The 23,569-nt window shown below is 47.3% G+C and overlaps 2 protein-coding genes across 5 annotated transcripts; both read right to left on the bottom strand.

Annotated features, from left to right (window-relative positions):
- Positions 1–43: 43 nt before the first annotated feature.
- Positions 44–8,619, bottom strand: LOC117839543 (ankyrin repeat domain-containing protein, chloroplastic). Of its 4 annotated transcripts, none has more exons than XM_034719898.2 (9): positions 7,851–8,619; positions 5,670–5,746; positions 5,427–5,525; positions 5,229–5,327; positions 4,809–4,907; positions 4,636–4,734; positions 4,174–4,393; positions 3,990–4,099; positions 44–639 (listed from the first exon to the last, which is right to left on the bottom strand). In XM_034719898.2, the coding sequence occupies exons 1-7, from the start codon at positions 8,569–8,571 to the stop codon at positions 4,265–4,267; spliced, it is 1,323 nt and encodes a 440-aa protein (XP_034575789.1). In that variant the 5' UTR covers positions 8,572–8,619; the 3' UTR covers positions 44–639; positions 3,990–4,099; positions 4,174–4,264. The 4 variants fall into 4 exon arrangements, with proteins under 4 accessions (XP_034575789.1, XP_072147016.1, XP_034575790.1 ...); XM_072290915.1 differs by lacking the exon at positions 44–639 and adding an exon at positions 1,693–2,245; XM_034719899.2 differs by lacking the exon at positions 44–639 and adding an exon at positions 3,644–3,890.
- A 2,715-nt stretch (positions 8,620–11,334) lies between these two features.
- On the bottom strand, positions 11,335–13,491 carry LOC117836545 (transcription factor BHLH3). The gene is made up of 4 exons (XM_034715995.2): positions 12,623–13,491; positions 12,330–12,503; positions 12,011–12,181; positions 11,335–11,714 (listed from the first exon to the last, which is right to left on the bottom strand). Exons 1-4 carry the CDS (start codon positions 13,214–13,216, stop codon positions 11,628–11,630), a joined length of 1,026 nt encoding a protein of 341 aa, XP_034571886.1. The 5' UTR covers positions 13,217–13,491; the 3' UTR covers positions 11,335–11,627.
- Positions 13,492–23,569: the final 10,078 nt, after the last annotated feature.

Raw genomic sequence — 23,569 nt, 5'->3', positions numbered from 1 at the left:
CTGCACCTGGGGCATTTAAGTGATCACCCGAGACTATTGAATCTGACTTGTAAATGAGTTACACTTCATAGGCTAAGAAATACATCTGAAATTGTTTGAAAAAATATAACCATCTGAATTCAAAGTATATACTAACGATCATCTAGCCGTACTCTAACCATTTTTATTTCTTATAATACAAGTACACAAAAAATAAAAGAAATTCGAGTGGTCACGAGGCATACACACACACACAACAACAACAACAACACAGTCCATCTTCCATGCTGCTGGTCGGCCGGAGTAGCACTGTAGTACGCCTGTATCTCTGTGTATCAATTACGGTCAGTACTGCATGCGGTGCAGCTTCCAAGCCTATACAAATTGTAAATGCTCCAGCTTCTCTCCCCCTCTGCCTCTTTCTCAATCATGTCTTCATGCTGTACACGCTCCCATTTTGAAATTAAGTATGCATGCGTAGGAGCAGGAGACTGGAGAGAGACCTGCCACTACACAGTGGATCAGCACGAGGTCCAGCTTGCTCTAACGTTCTTATGCTCAGAACATGAATACAGATCACACAGTATTGTTGTCTTTGCTGTTTGCTCCTTCGAAAATTGCAGATCTCCACTCCGATGCGCAACTTAATCATTTGGCGTACTGTCATTTTACCAACCATACAAGAACAAATCTCATATTACTACTCCATAATGAACTACTACAATAACATACTGTAATTGCACACAAATGTGATAAGACCAATATAGATCCTCGTAAAAAGGGTGAGTCCTGATCATACTCCATAGTGAAAACTGCATGTGATGAGCTAGCAATATACGAGACACTAACCCTAATGAGATATTTGAGTACACATTTGCAAAGAGTACAGTTTAATGTAATAATGGAGGATTGAGACAAGGCACGTACTTAATGAGATGCTCTCGAAAACAAATTCAAATGCCAGCAGCAACAAATTCACAAAACATGATGAAATTTCCGTGCTTTTATCACTGCAGCAGTCGATCTATCACACCTTGGTTGCATTCGCTAACCGCAGGTAGACAACCGAATCGAGCGCAGAAGAGCTACCACTACCAGTGCTATATTGGGTCTTTAGTGACCGCAAAGCCAAGTCAGGTTTTGTCCACCTTAGGGCTTGCAAGTGGTCTTGCCAGGACCAAATTTTGGCACCAGATCAAGCATTGAAATCCAAATTCCACATGCGCTGCCAAATTTTAGCACAGCATGATAGGGATCTAAACTCAACCAAGCACGGGATTTATTCATTATCGAGTAGTTGTTCGATGTTAGACAGGGGGGTTACTTCAGCGACTCCAAGGATTTGGTAGTTCGAATCCAAATGCGAATATCTGGTCAGGCTGCGAGATGTTATTTCAAAGTTTCTGCTTAAGCAGTATCCTGTCTCAATTAGCAAATGAACTAATTAAGGAAAGTTGGTCAGAAAATACAAAAAGGAGTGCAATTCCCATGGTTACACAGTCAAAGAATTGACCGAAAGTAATTCATCATGTATACTCCCAACTACCATGGGCATTCTTTAATCAGTCTGAATTCTGGAAAGATAGATTATGTCACTGTATTTGTTCATATACCTATTCCCCATGGGAGTGATCCAGATGGGTAGGTAGTTGGGACTTGCAAAGGAGTAACTAGGGGAGAGTAATGAGACGAGCGTAAATGAGATGGCAGGGAAAAGCATCAAAGGGGACAGCAGGTAGAGAATATGGGGCATGGTCACTTTGGTCAGGCACGCAGCGCCAGCATTTACACTACACGCATCCTACTGCTACTGCTAGATCAGAGACGAAGGAGGAGGGCTGGACTGGAGGGGGATGCACGGCCGGCCGGCCAGCCGCCCGGACCTGGCCCTGGCCTGCCGACTGCCGTGGCCTGGCCTCCATAGCGTCAGACAAAGATTCCCTCATTCACTTCTCCAACCCCCGCTCAGGTCAGCCCCATGCTACGCGACCTCTACCGCTGCCTTCCTGCCCGAGCTAACTGTCACCTCATCACCGCGCCTCCTCTTGCTTGCTGGCCTTCTTCTCGTCTCTCCCGGGCCTCACAGGCCTCCAGACCTCCAGTCCAGTAGCCATGCCGATTCATCAATGCTTGGGCAGAGACAAGAGCCACTCCGCCACATGGATGGGGCGTTGCTGCTTGCCAGTCTGGTCCGCCCTGGTCTGGTATGCTCACCTTGCTGTGACTTGATTTGCCGCCCCAATTTCACCTCCTCTCCTTCTCCTCTCTGGAAAAATGTAACAGTCATACTACCATGCAGATACCACCCGCTAAAGTTTAGCACTAGTCACATCGGATGTTTGGATACTAATTAGAAGTATTAAACATAAGCTAATTACAAAACTAATTGCACAGATGGAGTCTAATTCGTGAGACGAATCTATTAAGCCTAATTAGTCCATGATTTGACAATGTGGTGCTACAGTAACCATTTGCTAATGATGGATTAATTAGGCTTAATAGATTCATCTCGTGAATTAGCCCAGAGGTTCTGCAATTAGTTTTATAATTAGATCATGTTTAGTCCTTCTAATTAGCATTCGAACATTCGATGTGACATTGCTAAAGTTTAGCACATAGTATCCAAATCCCCATAAGAAAAGAAACCTTTGAACTGGCTACCATTTTCCTGGAACTTCTTACATGGGCTGGCCGGTTTGATCTGGCAACCATTTTCCTGGAACTATAAGGGGCTGTTTGCATACACCCCACTAAAATTTAGCACCTGTCACATCAGATATTTGGATGCTAATTAGAAGTATTAAATGTAGGCTAATTATAAAACTAATTTCACAGATGGAGTCTAATTCGCGATACGAATCTATTAAACCTAATTAGTCCATGATTTGACAATGTGGTGCTACAGTAACCATTTGCTAATGACAGATTAATTAGGCTTAATAGATTCATCTCGCGAATTAGCACAGAGTTTTGCAATTAGTTTTATAATTAGCTCATGTTTAATCTTCCTAATTAGCATCCGAATATCCAATGTGACATTGCTAAAGTTTAGTGCCTAGTATCCAAACACCCCTTAAGTTACAGGTGTGTTAGTCTTACTACCATGCTTTGATTATTTACTGGAGCTGCAACTACAGGTCTGCGCTGCGCTCTGGAATGTTTGACGTGCAATGCAGGGCCATTCAAGGCCACCCAGAAAATCAGAAAGGACCATGGAGTGTGGTGAAAGAAAACAAGGGCTAAGATAGGGTCGTTGGAGGTACGGCAGTAAGATCCTGGGCATTGGCGGCTCAGAACATCTGTACAAATCGAATTTCGTTGATGCACGTAATTGACCATAAAGGCTGAGATGGGCACGCCCAGGGACCAAGGAAAGAACGGTCCAGGCATGATTAAAAGATAACAGAACTGGCATGGCTGTGCTCGCCAGATCTGAAAGCCTGATAGCGTAGAAGTTGCATCAGGCATGTGGACATGGGTGCATAAAATCCTCATCCGTGTTCCTTTGTGGTCAAGGTTTGCAAACATATCAGAGCTGAATTGTCAGCAACTGATAAGTTAGTGGGATAGAAAACACGTGTATGTTAAGGTCAGTCTAACGGGCTCTGTTTCCTTCCAGGTGACAACCGACAAGTACCAACCGATTAAAAAGTCCAACAAAGAATGCCAAGCACAAAAACAATGGATTCAATATTCGATAACAGAATTTCCCAACCCCATCACAGCAAATCACATGGGAAAAAGGAGTACAACTCCTGCTTCTTTGCATATCGTCGTAACTACTGAAAAAAATGTGCAACGAATCTCCAGCAAGGGCCTGTGGACAGTGCAATCCTGACCCATTGCACGTTGGTGGGCCGGAAATCTAGTTCAAATTCCTGGCCCACCCCAAGTTGAGAAGCTTCAATGGACTAAAAGGAGAAGGCAGTGCCATTCTAAGAACACTTGCAAATCTTATAACAGATATTTAGCATTCATTATCTTCATTTTGTCTCATATCAGTGGCTCACCTCTAATAATAGTAGGACACTGACCTAGGGAAAGGTTTAGAATCCCATTCTCATGGCTCAACTATATCCTTGTTTCCTCAGTGCTTCCAGTTCCGGAGCTAAACTATGTCCTGCAACCAACTAGTCTAGTCACGCCAAAAATTAACAATATAAATAAGCCGAAAACAATGTAGTAGGCCCATACCTATCTAAAACTCGAACCAATTCCATAATACAGCAAAAAAGTGGCTCCCAGAGACCCAAGCTCCTCCATAAACCTCACTGACTCCAACAGGTTATACACCCTCCAGGTAAACTGAATCACGCTGTTTTTTTCCTCTGAAGCTTTTCAGTAGTTTGAGAAGCTCGTATGTACGCGCATGGTGACCCAGCCGGAGGCACAGCTCCAAAGGGGTCAATCCATCCTGAAAGGAGTTCAACAACAAAATTATTCCCCAGTAGCAGGGCACTTGGTTTTCAGAATAGTAGAGTGATAACTGCATCCTAAATTGCTGTGGTAAAATACAATGACAAATTGATAAGATTGAGGTGAAAGCATGATGTCATGTGTGATAACTAAAGGAATATGATTCAAAGTAAACCATTCAGTCAATCCATAAATTTGTTCTAATCATTTGATAACTGTTAGAATGTTCACTTTACTTACTTGGGTTTTCAGGTTTCTATCAGCGCCCTTTATTAAAAGTAGCTTCACAATGTCTGTCCTCTGTGTTTGTACAGCAAGATGCAAAGGTGTCCATCCATACTGCGAAGTGTCAGCGGTTAGTTCAAACCAACAGAAGAAAAAATAAAGCAAGAAAGTTCTAGGACTTAGCATACATCATCTGGACGATTGATGTCAACATTGTACAACAAAAGAGTCTTTATGGTCTGACTGCATGCTGCTTGGACAGCATAATGCATTAGGGTTGCACCATCCTGTATCACAAAAATTGCAAAGTAAGTGGAAGAATTAACACAAGTCACGGGAAAAATAGTACACATGGAAAATAAATCTCACATATAAGACTGCATCAAACCAGAAGGAATCCAGGAGAGAGACAGTTCATCACGACAATGATTATTAAATGAGGCAAAAGCAATAAATTAGCAATAAAAAATAGCTGATGCAAATACTCGGAGAAATATCAGACCGAGTCACCAATAAACCTAAGCAATCAGGACAGGCGCAACTGGCGCGGTTGGTAATAGGCTCTGTGTAAACTGTTTACAAGCATGCTAAACAAGACTTTCACTCACTTTATCTTGGATGAATGGATTTGCTGAATTCCTTAAAAGGTAGTTGATAATAGCAGCCTTCTTTGAAAGAATTGCTTTGTGAATTGCTGGCAAACCGTCCTGAGGAAGCCAGAAAAAGGTCCAATCAATGACAATGACCCTAAAAACATAGAAGCCTTACAAACATATACTTTTTTAAGGTCATACAATACCAATTACCTTATCGAGCGCGTTTATGTCCACATTATGTTTTAAAAGACTATCCAATAGATAGAAATCCCCAGATGCAGCAAGGGTGTGAAGCGGAGGCCATTTACTCTACAAGGAATAGATACAAGGCTGCATTACACCGAAAACTAAACTTGAACTAACAGAGGTCATGGTTCTCATGACTCAAAAAGTAGCTGCTAACACATGTTACTAATGACAATAACTGAATTTCTCTGAACTGGGATCGCTTACAGAAGCAGCGGCTTCCAGATCAGGCACTCGCTTGTTCAGAAGAATCTTCTCCTCATTTGAGAACAGCTTCTGACGGCCTGGCATATAAAAGAAAATATTATTATGCATAATAAAACTAATAACCAAAACAATAATGCAAAAATAAAACAAAGTCACTGGTCTAGAAATTAGTGATAAAGTTGTACAAAACTAAACTACTACTTCATCCAACTGGCCAAACAGCAGTCGATGAATTGTTTCAGAAAAGAGGCATTGTCTAACAATCAATCGCTATTTATCTATCTTATAGCACGAGAAACTGACTACCAAGTTTACCAACAACAACAATAACATAGCCTTTCAGTCCCAAAAGTTGGGGTAGGCTAGAGTTGAAACCCAACAAGAGCCACAAATCAGGGTTCGGGCACATGAATAGCTGTTTTCCAAGCACTCCTATCCAGGGCTAAAACTTTGGGTATATTCCATCCCTTCAAATCTCCTTTTATTGCCTCTTCTCATGTCAATTTTGGTCTTCCTCTACCTCTCTTCACATTACTGTCACACCTTAGGGTTCCACTACGTACCGGTGCCTCCGGAGGCCTTCGTCGGACATGTCCAAACCATCTCAGCCGGTGTTGGATAAACCTTTCTTCAATTTTTGCTACCCCTAACCTATCATGTATATCCTCATTCCAGACTCGATACCTTCTCGTATGACCACAAATCCAACGCAACATACGCATTTCCACAAAACTTATCTGCTGGACATATCGTCTTTTTGTAGGCCAACATACGCATTACCATACAACATTGCAGGTCTAATCGTCGTCCTATAAAACTTGCCTTTTAGCTTCAATGGTACCCTCTTGTCATATAAAATTCCTGATGCTTGGCGCTACTTCATCCACCCCACTTTAATTCTATGACTAACATCCTCATTAATATCCCCATCTCGTTGTAGCATTGATCCCAAATATCGAAATGCATCCTTCCTGGGCACTACTTGGCTTTCCAAACTGACATCTCCCTCCTCATGTGTAGTAGTGCCAAAGTCACATCTCATATATTTAGTTTTAGTTCTGTGAGTCTAAAACCTTTTGACTCTAGGATCTCCCGCCACAACTCCAGTTTCCTATTTACTCCTGCTCGACTTTCATCAACTAGCACTACATCATCCGCAAAGAGCATACACCAAGGGATATCCCCTTGAATGTCCCTTGTTACCTCATCCATCACCAAGGCAAATAGATAGGGGGCTCAAAGCAGACCCTTGATGCAGTCCTATTCTAATCGAAAAATCATATAGGTCACCATCACTTGTTCAGACTCTAGTTACAACATTGTTGTACATGTCCTTAATAAGTCCAACGTACTTCGTTGAGACTTTATGTTTGTCCAAAGCCCACCACATAACATTCCTTGGTATTTTGTCATACGCCTTCTCCAAGTCAATGAAAATCATGTGTAGGTCCTTTTTCTTCTCCCTATACTACTCCATAACTTGTCTTATTAAGAAAATAGCTTCCATGGTTGACCTTACAGGCATGAAACTAAATTGGTTCATAGAGACCCGTAATATCCTTCTCAAACGATGCTCGATAACTCTCTCCCATAACTTCATAGTATTGCTCATCAACTTAATTCCTCGGTAATTAGTACAACTTTGAATATCTCCCTTATTCTTGTATATTGGTATCAGTATACTTCTCCTCCACTCTTCCGGCACCTTGTTCGACCGAAAATGACTACCAAGTTTACCAAAGGTAATAAAATTTGTACCAGACTCAATACTATCTGTTTGGCCACAGATTGCTGTATGGTGTCAGCATTTGGTCATAGTCAATGGCGGTATAAGAACATGGCAATAGGAGCCCATGGAAATGCATTTAACATAAGCTTGTGAACTGCCCTTATTCTATCTGTTGCAGTGCCATTGGTGGATACAATGAGTTTTGATGTTTGTTTGGTCGGTTTAAACTATTCAATCAATGGTAAAGTCTTAATGCAAAAATACTGTAATCACTGCCCTTGGCTCTCACCTCCAGTGTGAAACAAATGTCCTAAACGCACATGGAGAATTGGACATAAGCAAACATCCATTTCCAAGCCATATGAGCAATAAACTACAGTCACTATTTCTAAGGAAAAATGCAGGCAGTACAGCATTTCAGTATGGTAAAACAAGACGATATACTAACTCACTTTTGGGGTTCTTGCTGTCCTCCGTCTCGTCCGAAGCATACTCCCGACTGCTAAAAAACTCCGCAATGTCCTCGAGGCTGCCACCATCCATCCCCATCCTCGGATTCTTCGGAGCCACACGTGTCCCCGGCTCCGGCGGCGGAGGCTCCTCCACCTTCTCCGGCGGAAGAGTCCTCTCCAGCGGCCCCCGGTATACGTCAGCAACGTGTTCACGCTCCGCCTGCAGCATCCCCTTGCGGTACGCGCGGAATTCGCCAGGGGCGGTCAAGGCCGGTGGCGCCCGCCGCTCGAGGCGGCTCCCGAACCGCATCCCGTGCGCGATGCGGCGCTTCTCCTTCTTAGTCAGGTTGATCTCTTCCTCGGCGTCCCTCCACTTCTCCGGCACCAGACTCCCACCGCCGCTGGCCTCCGCCCTTCGGCCGTATCGGGAGGCCCTCGGAGGCGGTGCGGAAGAGGGGAGGTCGAGGTCCGGTTCCTCGAAGGCATCGTCGTCGAACACGAGGCAATCCCCGACGACGACATCCTCGTCGTCGTCGACGGCAGCGACCGCGAAGGCAGAGGAGAAGGCCGGTCGGAGCGATAGGGATAGGACAATTGGTTTGGGGAGTTGATGGCGGAGGCGAGCGGAGGAGGTGGAGAATGGGTTTAGGGTTTGGATCGGGGAAGGGAAGGGGAGGAGGAGGCGGTGGTGGTGGTGGTGGGAGATGGCGGGCGGCGTCATGTCGTCGTCCCGCTCTGCGCTGAGCCGTGCCGCTTGGAAGCAGAGAGGATAGGCCGGCGGGGTAGCCCCGTTTAAGCCTGGGCCGGATCGGACCAGGCCAGTCCACAAGTTTGATTCCACCTGGGCTGATAATTTGCTCGTTGGACCCAAAGAGCCCAATATCGCGGCCCGAAAGAACGAGCGCCGCTGCACTGCACCTTCCTTTTGTTGGGGAAAAAAAAGGCTGAGTGCTTCCATTTGTTTTTTCGGGAGGCATCAACATGTAATTAAAAATATCATAACAAAAATTTTAGAATAAATAGCTGCGGAATTGTTAGAGCGACAATAAGCATTGGTTTTGCTTATTATACATCAACATGACACCATAAATTTTATTTAAATCTTCTCTCTAGCATGTAATTAGTTTAGCATGGTTAACTTGTTAATGATGTGAACAACATGCAATGTATAACTATGCATGTGTGGTAGAATTAGAATACGCCTGCATAAGCTAGAGTGCATGTAGAATGCAATCTGAAAACGAGAGAGAGAGCATGTTCAGGGCGTAGGATCCATCTGAGAGAAGTTTTTTTTTAATATTTAAGAGCAGGAGCTCTGCCATATCATATAAGTAGAGAAAGAAAGTACAATTTTACAATAGTTTTATTACATGAAAAGATCAAACTCACTACTCAGGTTGCATGAGCCACTTAACATGGAAACTAAGTAATCATTGGCGTGCCACAAGCTCTTTGTCTCCAGCTGATTTCTTCCTTAATGAAACTGAATACCACGAATGGGGAAGCCAATTTGCCTTGAAAAATTCTACGATTCCTCTCGTTCCAGACATTCCAACACGTATATATCAGTAATGCTGCTGCCAATCTCCTTTTTCTTTGAGAGAAGTGATTCTCTATGATAAACTTTATAGATAAAGAGTTTCTGTGCAAAAGTGAATCAAGAGAAACTAGTTTTTTCAGCTCCCAACCTCTTAGTTTATTGCATAGAATCACTTCATGGAATTAGCACAGAATCACTTCTACAAGAAAATTGTTTGATAGAGCTCCTCTTGATTCAGGTTAAAAGCTACTCTGGAAGCTTTACCAAATACACCCTAAGCATCGTATAAAACTTAAATCAATCAAACAATGTTGAAATATATAGGCTCAACCATCTTGTTAGCATACATAAAACACAAGTGCAAACTTAAGCATCATATATACCAACCTTATAATTTATACGACATGGTAAAAAAAATATTCTTACATGTAAGTTTCTTAAAATTGAAGGTTTTGTTCTCCTTGATTTGTAATCCGTGGTCAATATAATCTAACCCTCAACCTCTGCTCATCTCTAGATGATGTCACAAAAAAAAAGTGAGTTCCTAAAAAGAAAATGGCAAAAACTCACATGCAAAACTAGGGGTTTCAAATACGCAACATTCAAGTCACTTTTCCCTAGTGCCTGCAATTTTTATGTGTTTTCAAACGACCTTCATTTGTCCGTGGACTAAGCAATGAAGTGGTCGCATTGTCCATGTGTTCTCAAACAACCTAGCTTCATGTGTTCCTTTAAAACCAAGCTATTTCCTTGACGAGTTTCCTTTTTGTTTCATGCATAGTTTGGCGATTGACCACCAAGACTGGTCAATTTGACTTGAGTTTAGGTGCCACCGCTGTCCTATGTGAATTTTCGACTAAGGTGAGTTTGGCATTATTATTCATGCACGAAGCATCTCTAGTATATGCTTATAGTTGCAAACTGAGTGTAGCTTAGCTGATAAGGTTCCTTGTGATGGAAACTGCCCACCACAGTTTGAGTCATCGACTTGGCACTGGTGCTCGCATGTTCCTGGACTTATTCCAGGATTTAACCGGCGCTATTCTTTCAGTGGTAGGTGACGTGCCCGTCGATAGCGAGACGCCAGTGGTGACTTCGTCAATTTTGAGGATTTGCCGGCTCAGTCTTTCGGAGGTGCTCATAGGGTAGAGTTGCGTGCGTGTGTTCGTAGGAGCGAGTGTGTGTGCGTGTATGTGAGCGTCTGCGTCTGTGTGATTCGGGAAAAAAAATCTGCTTATAGTATGCACAAGTCCGCGATGCTGATGGCCAAACAACAGTTATATCGATTGGTTATTGGGATATGGAAAAAACTTGTTAAGGAAACATTTTTTTTTGCAAAACAAGGAAACATAATTAAGAAGGAACGACTTTAGAACATGAATATAGCTTCTGTCATCAGGAAGGAAAAAGAATGTAGCCAGAAGCTGCTACCAACGAGAGAATTAATGAAGAGGCCTATATGTGTATTTGGAGTTTTAAAATGAATTTTCATCACAGATACATATCTCTGATTGATCTGTAGTACGATTAATATGTAATCAGAGACATGTTTTTTTTTGTCATGCATCCACACGTACGATCTGTGACCTTTTGTGTTTAGATAGACCATAAAATAACGAATAATTCCATATAGCAGAGTACGTACTAAAATGTATAGCATATATTTACTGCTCTTGCATAGTTGCATATGACATTGAACTAACAGGGAACACAGGATCGCCCTATAAAGAGGCCAAGTTATTCTTCCTTGTTCTTTACCCAATATGCTACGTACTTAGCACTGCGTCTACTGCATGCTGACGCGCGATTAAAAACCAAGCAAAGGGAATAAAACCACCACACACCACTGTTTCCTCATATGAACTATGGTAGCTCAATGACAAATAAAGGACGAACTGTATGAACCGTTTCCTGGCAGGAAAAGAACAAAACCCACAGCTAAACTTGCATAAGAAACAATCCGGATTCTTGGCATTTAACCAAAGCATGTCGCGCGATACATCAAAATATCAATCCACATACAAACCATGATCCAAAGTGATACAAACCACAAGAAATGATCAACTTACAATACCTGAGCAAATCTTTAATTTGCTGGGATTCAGATAAACCATACTGCACTCATAGGGGAACACTAGCTCTATACTAATTCATGGAGCAAGGCATCAAGAACAAGAAGGATCATCAATCGATCATCATGCAACTTAATTATATAACCTGGGTGAAATTTCGACCTGCTAGAGACACCTCCCTCCATAGCCAGCACTCCTAAACAATGCCTGCTTTATCTCTTCGGTGCTTATTACTTGCCTCTTCCCGTCCTCCTACCATAAATTTACAACAAATCCTTGTGAAGCATTCATTATTCAGGCAGAGATTACTAAGGGCATTGCACAATTGCCTCCTCTCGGGCGTATTCTGGATGCTTGTTAGCAGCTGTTTTGTTTCATGTTTTTCCCCCTTATTGTAACATATAAAATGTGGTTCTAATATCAAAAATCGGCAGGGGTCTGTCTCTCTCTATATATATATCCCCACCTTACCATCTATAGGAGATAAAATCAAGTTTGCATTGAACAATATTCAGAGAATGAATAATTGCAATCCCTCAATCACTTACTTGTAAGCAAGAGGCCTGCATGCCAAAGTCGCTGAAGCAGCTCACCACGCACTGCTCGATCTCCAGCCCCAGCACCTCCAGCGCGCTTACCGTCGACAGCAGCACCCCGGGGTTTGTCGGGCAGCAGATCTCGATCCTCGTATTCCCGTCGCCACGATTCTCGACGTCGAACTGTGCCGACCCACATGGATCAAAGTCAGTAGCTCTCAGGCCAGGTGTGTGTGTGTGTGTGGAGAACAATCAATATTGCTGTGCCCTACAGTCAATTAAGCTAGAGATCGAGAGTGTGTATGCATGTGAATGTGCGAGCCGTGCATACCTTGGTGGAGTTCCTCACCATCATCTCATTGCTACTGTTGGACGAATCTTTCAAGGTATTCAGAAGGTTCAGGTCCTCGGGCGAGGCGCCGATCTCCTCTTCGAGGACTTTGATCCGCTCTGTCAACTCCTTCACATAGTCAATGGTGTCCCCAAGAATGGATGTCCTGTCCATCTGATGACGACGATCGAGCCATATCATTTATGATCGACCGGCTTTAGGTAGCTAGTCACATACATGCATGATCAAAACTCAACTGCAAATCTAGACGATGGATTGAATGCTTTAATTACCTTGCTGATCTTGGGAACAATGGAACGGAGCATGGAGAGCCGGTCGTTGAGGCGCTTCCTCCGGCGCCTCTCAGCCATGAGATTCTTTGACGGCGCGCCGTGGAGCTTGCTCCTGTGGTGTGGGCCGCCGACACCCCTGATGATGGCCATCTCCGAGCTCTCGCCGGCGCCTCCTCCGAACACGAACGTCGGGGACCCCCCGCCTCCATAATACAGTCCCTTGTCACCGCTCGTCTCCTCCTCCGCCATGGCGTCGTGGAGAGGAGCGACGAGCGTCTGTCCGGGCGCCGCCTCCTCCGGAACGGCGACGCAGCTCCTGTAAGGGTTGCATACCTCGCTCAGGCAGTCGAAGTTGAAGTCCTCGTGCGGGCGCTGCGGTGGCGCCACCGGCTGCATGGGCGCCAGCTCCTGGAACGGCGACAGGTCCATGCCGCCGCTGCTTGTCGCGTCGGCGCCTGCTTCGCCGCCGTAGAAGAGGAGGTCGCTCATCATCACGCCGCCTCCGGGCTGGTAGCCCTGCCACGGCGCCGACGCCGACGCCTCCCGCCGCAGCGACATGAGCTCGTCCAAGAACGTCTCCTCATCGAGCTCCATGGCCGGCCGCTCCTCTCCCGCAGATGCTACACCCGCGCGCCCAGTATTTTCCTTGGTCTACCTAATAACTACTCAGCCACAAACCCTCACGCTTATAACAAAGTGACGGCGGCCGTCGGCTGGTAGCGCCACCACATGCCCAACTTGCAGCGGCCAGTGGTAGCGTGTGGGGGGAGGCGGGTGAGCAGTGTGTAAGCGGGGCACGGAAGCACCCTGAGAATTAATCCGCGGTGGGCCGGCCGGTGCGTGTCCTCCTCCTCCCTCCGCAACCTGAGCGACAATTATTCCTTGGCAATAACTGCTGCTTGGTGCTCGAGCGTTAGGGCGTAGCAGTACATCGGTCTGCTGTTCAGCTATCGGCATGGGCGCGTGGCCGCTCGGTCACTCTGGAAGTAGGGAAGCATGGGCGCCGAAGAACGGAATGGAATCTGAGCATTAGTTTAATCCGTTGGCGACATTCGGTTTCAATTATCGGGGCACGTCGTTTTCGCCTGAAATCTGCAATCTCGCGGCCGAGGCCTTTTTAAATACCCGCTGCTGGCGGCGTTCGACCGAGGTCCTCGCGAGCGCGGATGCAAACGGAATTTTTAGTCCTAGTTAATCGGCGCGTGATCGGGCTGATAGGCCCCCGGGGGAGGGGAGACTTGTCACGGCCACCTACAGCGGCGACGAACGTCAAAAAGGGACGGGCTACACGCCGTTGTTTAATGCCAGATTCCTTGGCCGTTTGACGACCTGGTGGCGAATTGGCGATGGCGCGCCGGGTGGGGTGGCGCACGGCCGCACGGCTCGGGCGGCCCACGGTGAGCTCTGACGCCTTGGGCGGACGCGCGCGCGCGCGCCTGTCGATCGCTGCGTGATGTGGAGGCGTCGCGTGCGCGCGCGCCCGGCATGTCCCGCTTCGTTCTCGAGCTCGGGGGATGGAGGGAGGCCGGCCGAGCGCCGAGCAGACGCCGCCGCGTCGCTATCGCCGAGTCGGATCGGATCGGCTGTCGTCGGGCGTGTTGCGGTGGTGGTGCATGCGCTGGCGGCGCAGCCGGCGATTGGTACGACGTATACGAATGCGAGTAATCATGCATACCACGGCGAGCGCGCTCGATCATCGGTTGCGTGCGTCGCGGGTGGTTCCGCGTACTAGGAGAGGAGGATCGACGCGATGCATTGCATTGCGCGTCCGGGCCGGCCGGGAAGAATATGCTACTACGCGCTGGCCTGGATGATTGTGGGGGCTAGCACTAGCAGCTCTCGCCGTCTCGTTATCTGCTGGGAGATTTGAGGGAGATTTGAGGGGTGGCTAATGGCGATACGGATGAGCTATCAGATCTGACGGATGCGTGGATCAGGCTAACCAAAAACAATGCCGCATGGAACAAAAAGCCCAAGCGATTGTTTATCGCCGGGGATAAAGAAGACTACAAGAGTGATCGGGATGCATGGCACTACCAATGATACGCCTACGCTTGTCTTTGATTTTCTAGTTCGTACCTTAACATGCCGTAGCCAGTTGCAAACTTGCAGTATAGTACTGGCATCATCGATATGCGACGTGTACAGTGCACTCGATGGGGACGGCGGGGAATTTCTCCTTGTCATACACTACACGCAATACGTGGTGTCGCCATAATTCGCGCCCAAGTATTTTCAACAAGCATCTCTACCCGGGCATCGATCGCTCTGTAGACCGATCCGCGATGCGCCCTGTCCGGTGGTCGTACAGTGCAGGAGAGAGCAAGATCACCATCAGCAGTCACCACATGCCGCGGCACTGTGCAGTGCAGCATCGGACAAAAGCGTCGCTTACGTGGGTGTGCAAGGGGTCGTGCGTTCGTATGCGCGCCCCTTTTTCCTGCCTGCCAACCCCCAGCACCCCCGTGCCACGCCGCGTACGCGCGCAGCAGCTCACAGGTCACAATGTCACATGGCGCGCACGGAAACAAAGCCAAGGCGTCGCCCGGCGCAAGCGGCCGGGCGGTCGGTTCACGGGAGCGCGGCCGGCATCCGCGCGCGACAGCCTTGAGGTGACAGCCGGCGACGACGGAGGAGCCGGCTCGGCCGGCAGGCAGAGGCAAGCGCGCCGCGCCCGCCCGTCCCCTTCGCATCCGCAAGCGAGCGAGCGCGCGCGGTGGCCGCGAGCCCCGGGTCCAAAGCGTACGTGCTGGATCGACGGCTCCCGCTGGGTCGTGCGGGCACGCACGCGCACGGTGCCGCCCCGCAAACAGCGGCGGTGTCAGCGGGTGGACTCACGCACCCACCTCCACCTGCAGCCGCGACGGCCACGACGGAGCCCGTTGGCGTACGCGGGGTCTTTTCTTTTCCATGGACACCCTCGGCCCTCGCTCGCTGCTCGTCTCTTCCCTTCCATTTCGCTTTGGGTATGGGCGGTTAATTTGCTCCACCATTTTCACGTGAGCGCGGGAGCGACCTGTTGCGCCATGGATACCGTAGGAAGGAATATAATTTTTTTATAATAGATTGATTGTATTGCATTGAACCTCTTGGCCGGTATATATAGAGTACAGGAACTTGAGAGGCAAGGTTCCTCCGGATACATATGGCAGTCTACGATATGTATATCTACAACTACCAAATATACTCTAACATCCTCCCGTAGTCACAGCGGGAGCACCGCAGACGATGAGACTGGAGAAGAAGCCGAAGGCAAAAAGCTGACGGACTGACATCCCCCGCAGTGATAACGTCGGTGCAGTGCGGATGCTGCGACTGGAGAGAAAACCGGCAAGTAACTCATGCAGATGATAGCCCTTTGTGCCGATATCGAGGTAGCCGAGCAGAAGTACGAGTAGCCATGGTCGAGGATGCCGTGTGTAGGGTAGCCGTGGTCGACGTAGCAGGCAAAGTTGCCAAGAATGAGGGAGCCGCACATGAAGCCGCAGACGCACGAGGAGGTGCCATGAGGATGGTGGCGCATAGAGGAAGACACGAAGACAAAGACGGTGACGCGTTAAGGAGCAAGGATAGGGCGAGGAGGAGTAGGAGGTGGCGACAAGGAGCTGGAGGTGCGGTTGGGGTGCTCGCCCGACCGGTCGGAGCGCTCGCCCGCGCGGTCGAGGCGCTCGCCCGCGCGGTTGGGTCGCTCGCCCGCCCAGTCGGGAACGATGTCACACACCAGTGTTGCCAATACTGGACGTGCGAGGTAGAGAGCACCAACCATGTGTCAGCATCTAAGGGAAGGCCTCCAAGACGGTCGTAGGTGCAGAAGAACGGTGAGGTAGAAGATACCGATGCAGCCCGCCATTGCTAGAGTAGACGAACAAGGTGGAGATGAGATGACGACGCTGGCGACGAGGTGCTGGACGAAGCGAGGAAGTAGACCCGGACGATCTGACGCAAGGCCTAATGATCCGGATGACGCGGCGGCTGAGCTCGAAGGAGACGGCGAAGAACTTGAACAGCCTGACGAAGACCATGCGCGCAAGGTGTAGCGACTCGTAGTGACGACGAGGTTGTTGATGTGGTCGACGGCGGTGAGGATGCAACGGCGAAGGAGACCACGGATGGCGCCGCTGCTATCCGAAGAGGCGATGCAACGGTAACCCTCCATACTCGGGGAAGAGGCACGGAATACGAGGACGAACGTCACGGGAGCCGAGTGAATCATGCACATCGGCTGATCAAACCGAGTATGCGCGAGGCGAGACGACGATGGGTGAAGTCGGCAGAGACATCCCGATCGGTGGAGGCGACAACGAGCCGGCGGAGGTCGACATGCAGATGAAGTAGCGAGGAGGACGGTGCACACGGGCGTCCCCTAGGGCACCGTCCATCTCACCAAGCCGCACAGTCGGAGACGGGGCAGGAGTTGGTGAAGTCGACGCCGATATCCAAGTGGATGCGAGAGGTCGACGGGTTGTGGGCGACACAATCCCGATCTTTGATCATGCAAAAGAAGAAGACACTGCAAGAGCATCTTGTGTAGAACCTCCGGGTGCACGTAGAATACGGGACGGCACAAGGAAATCGCACGCTAAGGGACGGCGGCACGAGGTGGTGGTGAGCGCAGCGTGGGGGAACCGGTGGCCCAGGGTATGGGCGGTCGAGGGCGGCGACTTGAGGAGCAGAGGCGCGCTGCCGAGGGCAGCGGTGCGAGGAGCAAAGGCACGAGAAGCAGAGGCGCATGGGCGAGGGTGGAGGCGCGAGGAGCAGAGGGGCGCGGCCGAGGGTGAAGGCGCGAGGAGCAGAGGAGCAAGAAACAGAGGTGTGCGGCCGAGGGCGGAGGCACGAGGAGCAGAGGCGTGCGGCTGAGGGCGGCGGCGTGAGGAGCCGAGGTGCGAGAAACAGAGGCGCGTGGTCGAGGTCGGCGGCGCGAGGAGCGGAGGCGCGTGGACGAGGTCGGCGGCGTGAGGAGCAGAGGCGCGCGGCCGAGGGCAGCGGAGATGAGGAGGGAGGACGACACCCGGGTGAGTTTCTTCACGATCTAATCTTGCTTGACAACGGAGGGCGGCGGATTAATTGGATCCGCTGCCCCCCGGCGAAGGTCATATGGCAACCTTCCCGAGGCGCGCTAGGAGGCTGTCGAGGGGGCGTGCTGGATGTGCATCGTGAAGGACGGCCGGTGGCGCGCGGGAGGCAGGGAGGATGAGCGGAAGCAGAAGGTTTGGCCTAGGATCTGAAACCCTAAACTCGTGATACCATGTAAGAAGGAATATAATTAGGTATAGTGGATTGATTGTATTGCATTGAGCCTCTCGGCCGGTATATATAGAGTACAGAGACTTAGGAGGCAAGGCTCCCTAAATACATATGTCAGTCTACTATACAACGGCTAAATATAGTCTAACAGATACTTCACTACGGGAACAGGAGCTTTTCTGGGCACACGGTAAAGCTAAAAAAAAACGTTGGGGGTAGGCTCAGGCTGTGCATAGACGTACCCGGCGCCTCTGCGCGCGTCACCTCACCAGACACCAGGGGGTGTTGGTGATGGGTTCGTCGCTCGGCGTCCGGGTATATGCCGGCGTAGGCCCGCCCGTCGTGCTTGTCCGTTCTGGTGGCGTGTGGATGAGCCACGCCTGCTAGCCGCCTCTGGGTCCATCAGCTCTGAACGGCGTATGCGTGCGTGCCCAGCGCAGGGGGCGCAGCTCAACCGTCTGATGGAGAAACAGACGTCTGCGTTCGCTGTTCCGATAATTGATGACCGCCACTCTACCAATCACCAGTCTACCAGCGCGTGGTTACGCCGAGGCCAAATGCACACGACAAAGTCGAAAATTTGCTGAAGCAGCCGAGATCAAGTACACTCGCTCATGGAAAGCTCGATAATCATTCTATACGGACCTGAGGATAAACAACTGTTCTGGCATAGTTTAATGGAGCTTTCAAGATGCTGGTATTGATTAAGATCAACACTGAACCCCCACACATACGCAAGAGCTCAATACATGGATCCACCAAGCTTCACAATCGCACGTTACGTTACGTACCGTGAGTTCGAAAGCAGCACAGAACCAATCCGTCAGCGTCGCCTATCATCGCTGTTGCTTGACCCACATTGCTCTTCTCACCAATACAGAGGTACTCAAGGCTGCTCGCTACACGCCTCCGAGGTAGCTAGGAACCCTACCAGGATACCGACATCGGAACAACTCAAAAGCGCCGCTAGTCTCAGCGATGGATGTGGATTATGCGAAGCCTTCAGCAGCCAACTCATTGCCTACACAAGAATTCATCCTCGAACTGTCCTAGTATAAGAATCTGCTATACTCCAGCTATATATTCCTTTCCTTTTATATTGCAGGGAAGTTGATCCTGCGAAAGAATCCAATTTCTCAGTACTATGATGGACTTAAACACACTTCACCAAACACAGCATACGACGCACACTACTTTTTTTTTTGAAACGAAATGACGCACACTACTGACATAAAAAGTAATGAATCAGGAACAGAGTAACCACCTAGGCTGAACCAAGAAAGCTCAAATCATATGAGAAACACTAGGGCTGGTATGCTGGACCAAGAAACACAACATGCTAAAGCCACCACGTGGGGTTTCAGATGAATTAGTAGGGGATAAGAAGAGTTTAGCAACAGTACTGTCTACTGGTCTTCATCAGCAAAATGAAAAAGATGAATGCAACTGACCATGTAGTCATAAAAGGCAAAAGCACCATGATATGCAACCATGACATTGGAAACAGTCAAAGTAATCATCATGCACGAATTTCTCTCTTAAGGAATGATACATGCATTGGGCATTCTCAAACAATAAGATAAATGGTACATAGCTGATGGCTTTCTCTCCATACACACTTGATCATGTACCAGAGTCCAGATATTACTGTAAGATAAATGAAAGCATGATATACATCACATTTAAGATGATGACTCCATGGTTTCAACTTACAAAGATGTGCACAAAATCAATCAATCAACACTATCTTGTTCATAGCAAACGAAAACAATAATCAATCACAGAAATCTGTCCTCAAAAGGACAGAGCTAACCTGTATATATCTAAAAAAGCACAACTTCGTAATGTGAAGTTCAGGCCGAGGCGATCTGGTGGTGAGGTCAGTCTGCAGGCTCATGATTTAGACAGACAACATAAAGCGATAATCATAACAGGAAAAAGGACTTAGTCGTTCTTTAAGAAACAGCCCTTTGGTAGCTTTCTGTAATTTGACAAACCAATCATGCAGAAATTACATGCTAAGAATCTTAATAAGCACAAAAGAAGGTAAAGGCCAAATATTCATACCTTCCAGGACTTATCGTAATCAAAGAGTTTTAGTGGTCGTGATAAAAGAGATCAGAAATCAGGATGACCACAACCTCTAATTCTCTGAGGAGGCTGAACTCGATCCACGTCTTGGTCATTTACCATCCAAATTAATAGATAGACTCAACGGACCAGGTAACAACAAACCTAGTCCCCATTCTTTAACACTCAAGCCTAAAGAAGGCCAAAAAGGTTCTCCGGACTTGCTAGAAAAATCCAAGGTAATTAGCATGCATTCAACACTTCTGGTGCTAGATAAATTTTGGCCAGGTTAGTACTGGCAAAAACCAAATGCATATGTGACATCAACCAGGCCGGAGATATCTAGTGAGTAAAGTTCATGCAAGGAAATTAGATCCAGGGTCCTTAAAGAGAGAAAAGCCAGGTTGACTTCACATCACCTTAAACATCAACTCACAGATCTGTTTCTTCTGTGACATGATGTAATTAGTTGTAACAATCTGCTAACAGTGAAAAGCTCTAGTGAACGTGAACCGAACCGAAAATTTAAATCTAGTTGTGGTGAAGGAAACCTAGAATCAAAAACCGAAAATTTAATCTAGTTGTAGTGAAGAAACCCTGGAACCAAATACCATGAATATATAAACTTCAGATCAAAAGCTACACATCCAAGCGGACAACCTTACAGGACATAAATATAGGTGCCATGGATAACAGTGACCACACTGAGCTACAGATGGGAAAATAAAAGGAAGCATTATCACTGCTTACTGCTTAGCAAATCCCATCAGACATCCGCAGCAATAAAATGATTCTTAAATCCATCACTTTTCATATATCATGATACAGAAAATGCCAACAAGATGCTGCCATTTCAAGAACCTCTAACATTTACCACTTGGGAAGAATATGTAAAATCAAACTTTAATAGTTATCCAGCTGTGAATAGACATAGATTGATCATTTTTTTTTAATACAAAGTTAAACTTTTATAAGCATGCACAAGCACTGAACAGAATATCCAGGAAACGAACAAAGAGGCAGAGTCTACGAAACTTCAACTGATAAATGATATGATGATTCAGAGGAGCACAATTTCATCTGATATGACAGACTGCAACTCATGATGGGAGGAAGAACAAAGATGAGTTGCAACGAGAAAGGAAGCGACACGTGGTCCTACACACCTACTACATACAGCCATACAAAACGTTACCTCAAAAGAAATAATGGATTGTCTGAAACAAGAAAGAAACACACGCAGTTGAAGCTAGTCGTACAACCCCAGCGAATCAGATGATTATTACTTGTGAACTGATTGAGAATTTGAATATACTTGGCCAAGTGTTGTGTATGAGACTTCTGCTTGTGTGTTAGGCTAACATGTTTACTAATTTGCAGATACAGAACTTGGTCAATGCAACCTCATATTAACAAAATTTGTATGATTAAACTCTATCATACAACTAGTGTGATACCACTAATGTGTTTGCCAAGTACTGAGAATCAGGCAATTTTTTTTGGCCTGTAGGACACAAGTATACAACAATTGGACCTAAACTCTCAAAGTCAGTGTTGATCATTATCTTCCTACTTGACTACGATCGGCAGTAGTCACTCATTTTCAACCAACTTGTGCTTTGCACAGAAGAAAATGTCACACCCTTCGTAAATCATGTAATGATTTGACCAGAATATCAGACGATTTGGATCAGCCACCGAATTGTTGAGAACATGCTGTGCATCCTTGTACACTGAAGAAGAAGAAGAAGAAATGAAATTGTAATCTATTGACTAAGCCATCCACATTCTTTTAATTTCTTTAACGAGTCAGAGTGTCAGCAAATTACTTACACATTTCACAATTCACGCTGCACGACACATGAAAGCTAAGCCGTCCCCAGGTCTCTAATGCAATAGTGTATGGCAGGGACAGATAATGATGACAGGCAGGTAAATAAAGTCACACAATCACATTATTACTATTTTGCAACATTACCACCAAGCAAGGAAGGAGGCCAGGAGGGAACTAGGGTTTAGCCGCAAATGGCCAGATCCGCCTGCGCGTGGGCACGGAGATTAGCTGCAAACCGAAATGCAAAGAAGAATGGAATGGTTAAAGCCGAGACCTCGAGCCACGGGGGACGATCGAGAAGCGGCCGGAGAAGAAAGTGGCACCGGCGGCGCGGCGGTCGTTTGCGCCCTGCGCGGGCCTACAGAGACGGGCAGCTGCCCGTTGGGCAGGAGCAGGACAGCCGGACCGAGAGACAGGAGATGGGCGCGTGATTGGCCCGTGGGCCGGAGGCAGATTACGGGAAACGCATCTGAGACTCGGCCTGGGTTGACGCGCTCGTCGGCACCCGCTCGCTGGATTTGCCATGTGTCGCGGCTTTTCTGGGATCACGCGCGCGAGGGCGGGCGGTGGCGACCTTCGTTTGCTCCTGTTCCGGTCGGTGGCGAAGGGCGTCGTGGCATGCCCGGAGAGCACGCGTGCGGCCATGTACTATACAAGACAGGAGTGGACGGATTCGTGCCGTTCCGCTATCCCCCTTCCGTCTGCAGTGCCGACGCTGCTGCGGTTGGAACTGCGAGAAGATGGATGTGATTTTTTTTTTCCTTTTGCGAGGCAGAAGATGGATGTGATTTGGCACCCTTCAGAAAATAAGGTAATCGTTAGTAGCTTTACGTTTCAAGGTGGCTACCGTATGGCTGACTACTGACGAGGTAATCTCTGACATGGGAGAAGACACGACAGGACAAAAGCATGAACTTTGAATTTTTGGGATGGGGACGGGGTCTCGAAGAGCCAAAGCCACCTAGCTGTAAAATGAGCGCTCACTAAGCAAGCAACTCTTTTGCTTGCACGATCCCTACCATTCACCAAATCTCCAGTCTCCACTATTAAAGCACTCTCCCTTAGCAGTAGCTTTGCCCGTTTCGACAAAGGTCTGATGACACTTTAATAGAGCAGCAAAGCACAAAAGTAACTTTCACGAAAGGACAGAGTAGAGAAAATGGGAGAAAGGGGAGTGTGTGGGTCTCAGCCTCAAGCCGAAAGAAGCCCGTGGGCCTCCATTGTCTACTGGAAAAGTTGAAGTCGTGTGATCGCGCATCGAGACATTGAAAAGATTGGATACGTGGAGGTTTACCGGCGTCAATATATTGTCCACTCGTGATATGTATCACAAACCAGTAGGGGAATGGGCACGATCAACCATCAGAGCAGGATAATTTTCAATCGAGTAAATTGCACCCACATACAACAACTTATAAATACAACAACTTGTAAAGTGCTTAATCTAGTACAATAACTTATCAGGTGGGTATAAATTGGTTCAACAACTTGTAAAAATAATCAATTTAGTACAATAATTTTACAGGTGGGTCCATATTGGTCCAGAACTTGTAAAACTAGGCAAATTGGTGTACCTACAGTCCAAACTTTACAATAATAATGTATTAAGCAAAGTAGATAGGCATTCAAATTTTCTTCCAACCAATAATTTTTTTGCCAATAAAAATTGCTAACCGTGATTCAACTGTGTACCTAACTTATTTGTTAATTAGTTAAAATTTAATCAAATTTTAGAACGCCATTAGTATTACTGAGAGACTAAAGTCCATAAGCTATGACCTTAGGTTTCTTCTACACCT

The sequence above is a fragment of the Setaria viridis genome, chromosome 9 (assembly GCF_005286985.2).
Source record: "Setaria viridis chromosome 9, Setaria_viridis_v4.0, whole genome shotgun sequence".
NCBI lineage: Eukaryota > Viridiplantae > Streptophyta > Magnoliopsida > Poales > Poaceae > Setaria > Setaria viridis.
The sequence above is the reverse complement of the archived record's forward strand: the minus strand, read 5'-3'. Positions and strand labels throughout refer to the sequence as shown.